The sequence below is a fragment of the Centruroides vittatus genome, unplaced genomic scaffold, assembly GCF_030686945.1.
Source record: "Centruroides vittatus isolate TY-2023 unplaced genomic scaffold, ASM3068694v2 contig_2975, whole genome shotgun sequence".
NCBI classification, from domain to species: Eukaryota; Metazoa; Arthropoda; class Arachnida; order Scorpiones; family Buthidae; genus Centruroides; species Centruroides vittatus.
The window spans coordinates 30,873-36,566 of NW_027121896.1; the positions used below are offsets into that span (position 1 = coordinate 30,873).

The window sequence follows — 5,694 nt, forward strand, 5'->3', positions numbered from 1 at the left end:
ACATTACATATTGAATATGAATATACAGAAAATGTTGTTTTTAAATAAATATTGTTACGCAGCATTCCTTCATTGATTTTGACAGTTGAATCGAGTCCACTTTGTTCTTTAACCTGTTTATTTTACAATACTTTTGTAGTTTATTAATAAAGAAATCAATTTTTCTATCCGACAATATAACAAATTAGAAAATTATAATGAAAAGAAAACCACATTTACTCAAATGGGTATCGATACAACAACCACATCAGTACGAAACTTCCGTGCCCAGAACACACTACCGGCCACACGATACACTATGTAAATTCTAAAAGCTTTAATTGATTGTAAAATTTTCAACTTTATGACTTCAACGTCATGCTGTTACTTGTAAGCACGTAATGGTCTTCGTAGTCACATGCTAATTTCTTAGATACGTGTATGTGAGATTACAATCAATACATGTATAAAGCCAGTTTTAATGTCGGATATACAGAATACACAAATAATGTAATGAAAAAATTAAGTGTTTCTGCGGGAGAGAAAGCGAGAGTCGGTGACGTCAAAGTCATGTGGCATCTGCAGCCAATTACCGCGATGATTCATTTCTACTTTTAATCGCATGTTGCCTCCGTTCTTCGACGAGTCCAGTACGGAAACGAACCTAAAGAATGGCAGTTCGAGAGGTGCAGAATCAGTAAGTGGTGTATTGTTTTCTGTTTATAGCGTTTCTTCATGCATGAGACCGAAATCATTCTGTGTTTTGCTATTGACTATCGTATCAGTCTAAAAAATTAAAGTGAGAAAGCGATGATGTACTGCTTCCGTAGTATTACGAAGAGCTTAAAAAAGGAAGCTTGATAAGTTGATTTTTTGTCTGTTATTTGTGATTATTTCATCTCATATGTTCGCGTCAAATGAACGTACTCTTACTGTATTTTTATAGAAATTTTGGTTAATTTTACCGTAGGTATCGAAGATGTCGGTTCTTCCGGTAATCTTGTACCAGGTTACCGAGTGACGCTTGCGACGCGACGCGATATGCAAATTAATACGATTAAATCGACGAAGGAGGCGTTATAGGTGGGTTTGCGGCGAAAGTGTTGGTTCGATGTAACTTGTTTCGATAATTTCGTTTTCGATTAATATAATTCGAATTTATTTTTTGAAAAGTTAAAATACTTTTTATTTCGTTTGATATTCTTTGTAATAATTTCTTACAAATGAGTAATTTCGACATTAACTCAGAAGAATTTTGTTCAGGATGGATTTACCTTCATTTTTATCGTCTTCTAGAATGTAAGGACTCTGAATTGAGTTTTAAACCCAGGATTTATAGTGTTCAACTTCGCAGTCAAACTAGGATTTCAGCATGTTGTCGTCGTATGCTCGAAATTTTCGACACCTTGCAAAGTCGTTTATCGAAATGATAGAAAATTCTGTGCAATGAGAGGTCAAAATTTCTGGAACAACAGTTCAGCATTTGTTGGTACTTTGAAGGTAAATTCGGTAAAATTCTTTGGAGTAGCATATTTTCATTTATATGGTACTATCAGTCATTGGATTGCGCCACAACTATCTCAGCTAACGCCGCCGGAATTTGAACAAGGTTGCTGTCGACTGGTCGAACCATGTTCGATTTGTGATGCTAGTCGCTTTACATAATATCATATCGTTTATAATTGGAGGTCCGAATGAAACGGTCGAAATAGACGAGACTGTAATCTGTAAGCGCAAATACGAAAAATAGCGTAAACTCAAAAGCACGAAATGAGTACTAGGCGGAATATGCCGCGAAGATAAAAGTTTAATATGTCAAGTGTAGGATAGATCGGAAACGACGTTTAATTGGATCATTTCTAAACTTGTAAATTCCGGCAGCACAGTTTTGACCGATGAATGGAATGGATACAACCATATAGACGACTTGGAGAAAATAGAAATTGCTGATAAGACATTTAATCACTCGGACAATTTTGTGAACCCAAAAACTGGTTCATACCCAAAATATCGAAAGATTATGGGGATACTTGAAAAACAAGAAGAATCTACCGGAACACTTCACGGAAGACATATCAGATTCGTACATGTACTATTTTATGTATAAAAGATACCACAATTGGTCGTCGAAGAAACCCGGAGAATGTTTTTACATTATCGTGTGCAACGTTTAATTAAGCTATATCCTGAAAATGGAAGAATACCATTATGTGAAGAACCCGAGACTGTGCCTGCTGCTCCTGTTACAAAAAGTAAGAAGAAAGAACATGCGGCGAAACGTAAATAGGAATAAAAACAAGAAAAGAACATCAAATAGTATTAGGGAGTCGACTTCGGTAATAACCAAACGTCGGAAAAAAGTGTAGAAGTTTAAAATGAATGTAAGTAAGTTTCTAGTTTCACGTAATAATTTTATTTTTTTAATAATACTGCCCTAATTTAAAAAATCTCGCACTGTTTTTTTTATTTCTTATTTTTGTTTCCTTCTTGTTTTTTAATTGACAAATTCGCGGACATTGTTATTTTGTTACATACGCATTCACAAATCGTTTTCAAAATGGCGTAAAACGGTTATCGTCGACGGTCGCCATCTTCTATACCTAGGGTAACATTAACTTAAATGGGTTTATATTTCTAGCATATTTAAGTATTTAACAAAAGTTCTGATTGTCTTACTGCAGACAATGACTAAGCAAAATTTCACAATAAGTTTATTCCCTTGTGTAAATAACCATTCGATCACAATGTTCGAACTCATGAAATAAACTCTTTCACTTTTAAACTCAAAAGGTTTAAGCAACTTAAAATTAACCTTTTCTTAGTGAAATTATTTTCGGTCTTTAAAGTTTGAGTTAAGAGGCTTTGTTTACTTTTCAATATACAAATGGTCAATACTCATTTTTATTCCACAATTATTTAATTCGGGTAGTTCAGTGTTCCTCGACCTGTAAATCGCGTATTCTTCAGTTCCATCAACTAAGTGAGACGGTGAGTTCTAAGTATTAAAAGTGGTATTTATTTAAGGCAGTTGAATGTATGAATTAATTAATTACATTTTGTTCAAAGATTTGATTAAGATTAATAAGATTCCATTATTTTTAATAATATATTTTAATAATAATTAAGATTTTTAAACGTTTTTTTTTAATTTTGTTTTAAAGAGGCATATTTATTAATAGATTTTTTTAAACACAATGGAAATAGTGTTTTATTTGAAACAATTGATCCACTACGTCTTAAAGCAGCACTTTTTAAACGTTATTTGTTCAATTATCAGGTACTTTCTCATTACCAAATAACATTATAGAAGAATTCACTTATTCGACTGGCCTATTACTTATCAGTCTATAAACAAGGAGAAATCATGTTCAGAATAAGGGTTGATGAAAACCTAAAGATTTTATCATCTGTTACTAAAAATAACATGTAATTGTTCATCCTTTGTAAAATTAGGGTTTTGTAAGTTATTTCTAGGTCGTGAAAATGTCTCCAGTTTTTTTCCTTAATGAACTTGTTTAATCACTTTTTTCAATGGATGTTGATTGATAAATATTGTTAGCATAATGACTTAACATTCAAGCTTGAGGTTTGTATAACAAAATAATGAAAAATTTCAGGAAATCGCAGTTTGGGACTAACATTATCAGTTATAACAGTGCAGTATACAATGAAATACACACGTGGATTCCAAATATGATAAGATACAGAAAAATCTATTATTCTTCGTGAAGAATTCCAAAATAATTCTTCGAGAATCTGGGATTATTTACATATTTTATAACGAAAATTGTACAGACAAGTTTGTTTTTTTTTAAATTTCTTTTTAATTCTAGTCGGGGAGTGGTAGAAGACGTAACGAAGTTATATGTAATTAACAAGAAGATACTTGTCAAACAACATACACATACACAAATATCTGTACATTAATAAAAAGTCACTTTGATATTAGTGTTAATATTTAATTAATAATAAAATATGATCTCCTCTGATCTATCATACAAAATATTTAAAATATTAGTCATACATTTATTGTTCCTACACCATCGTCGGAAATACTACAACTAACGTACAACAAGGGATGTTTGTTCAAAAGTAATAATAAATACCTTCTTTCTTGTTCAGGTTTACTTCGAGTGAGATACAAATAAAAAACGAAAAAGAAGAAGAAATTATTATATCAGAAGTTCAGTTAAAAAAAGTCCTGAACAGGCATTTGGAACTTCTTATTACACATTTCGAAAATTCGAAAGTACTATTTATGCCATTCACAATGGAGACCCTCAAACACTTCGTTACGTAAGTTTTTCACAATACTTACCTTTCAATTAATTTCAATACATTATCATAAATTATAATTTATATATTTTAAACAGCTACGTACAGACGGACGATCCCGGATTGACCTGTATTACACGCGCTTTCGATCTGTATCATCTGAGTATAAGATACGAGTTGGAGAATTTACGACTGAAATGCAGATCATTTATCATTCAGCAAATAAATGTGAATACCGTCTGTTCGATCCACGATTTCGCACGTATGATCGGTGATCTGGACATAACTTATTATTGCTGGCGAGCTTTCGACGTATTCGGACAAAGACTATTTACAACAGTCGACTTTATGTCTTGTAAAATTGCAACAATTGATAGACTGGTGTCGCGAGGAATATACGAATCCGTCAGTGAATTGCGTTTACTCCAAGCCGTGTACCAGTGGAGCGAGGAAGAAGTTAAAAGAAATTTGGGTGCAGACAAATTCTATTCGATGAATGAAGAATCGAGTAGGAATGCAATAAGAAATGTTACGGAGCCATTTATTGGAAAAATCAGATTTCTTGCCATGAACGAACACGAATTGCAATTTTGTGTTTATACGCTGAACTTGTTAACCGGACAAGAAAAGAGTCATATTTGGCATGCTTTTAAGACTGGCGATTATTCCTTTTATCCGAGTTACTTCAGTCGAGAAACAAATATCAGAAGCAGTATATATTATTGTAACTTGTTCTCGTATATAAATTTTGGAGCTCTTTCTACAGTCACAAAAGGAGAGATGAAAGGTTACAAGTTTTTTAGCACCGAAGTAGTTGTGAGGGAAGATTGTTACGTGAAGGCCCTTCGATTTCCGGTGAAGCTATGCAAACCTATTCCAATGTTCGTATACGCGTACATTAACTCTTTGGAAAACGGGCATTTTTTGTTTGACACCGTTTGCCATCCAGAGGGGATAGCCGATCTGGAAACGAAGTTGTATCTAGAAAAACATTGGTCAATTCGTTTACTTGCTGTCTTTATTCTCGCTGAAAATGTCCAGCCCTATGTCGCGTTTGTACCTTATCTGAGTTTCTTTGTAAGCGGAGAAGGAACAGATGCCAGGAAATTCGAAGACAAACTTCTAACTGTTGACAGATACCTTATGGATAATATTTACTTTGCGGTTGATTTATATTTTTGATGTCGAAAGTTTTTTTTTAAATAAAGTGAAATCTTAACGAGAATATAATATAAAGTTAAATTCGAATCACTGCCTCACTGTACAATTTCCGCGAAATGTCTGTGTACGTGAACTGGATAACGAGTTTCAAATTGTCTTCTGTAAACCCAATAAAGTTGAATTTAAATATGAAAAGTGCTTATCAACGTAATTTTTCTTTCTGAAAAAGTAATTGTCATTAGTTGAGTTGGTATAATTCCAAATTTAGTATTTACAAAT

General features: G+C 33.0%; 1 protein-coding gene across 1 annotated transcript; it reads left to right on the forward strand.

Moving 5' to 3' along the window:
- Window positions 1-632: 632 nt before the first annotated feature.
- Window positions 633-5,436, forward strand: LOC136972571 (uncharacterized). The gene is made up of 3 exons (XM_067267147.1): window positions 633-676; window positions 4,102-4,275; window positions 4,353-5,436. The coding sequence occupies exons 1-3, from the start codon at window positions 651-653 to the stop codon at window positions 5,434-5,436; spliced, it is 1,284 nt and encodes a 427-aa protein (XP_067123248.1). The 5' UTR covers window positions 633-650.
- Window positions 5,437-5,694: the final 258 nt, after the last annotated feature.

Excerpts from the sequence above, each read along its gene's own strand:
- LOC136972571 (XM_067267147.1), top strand. The coding sequence starts at position 651 with ATGGCAGTTCGAGAGGTGCAGAATCA. Across the intron at positions 677-4,101 it reads GTTCGAGAGGTGCAGAATCA|GTTTACTTCGAGTGAGATAC; the intron begins GTAAGTGGTGTA and ends TTTCTTGTTCAG. Across the intron at positions 4,276-4,352 it reads ACCCTCAAACACTTCGTTAC|CTACGTACAGACGGACGATC; the intron begins GTAAGTTTTTCA and ends TATTTTAAACAG.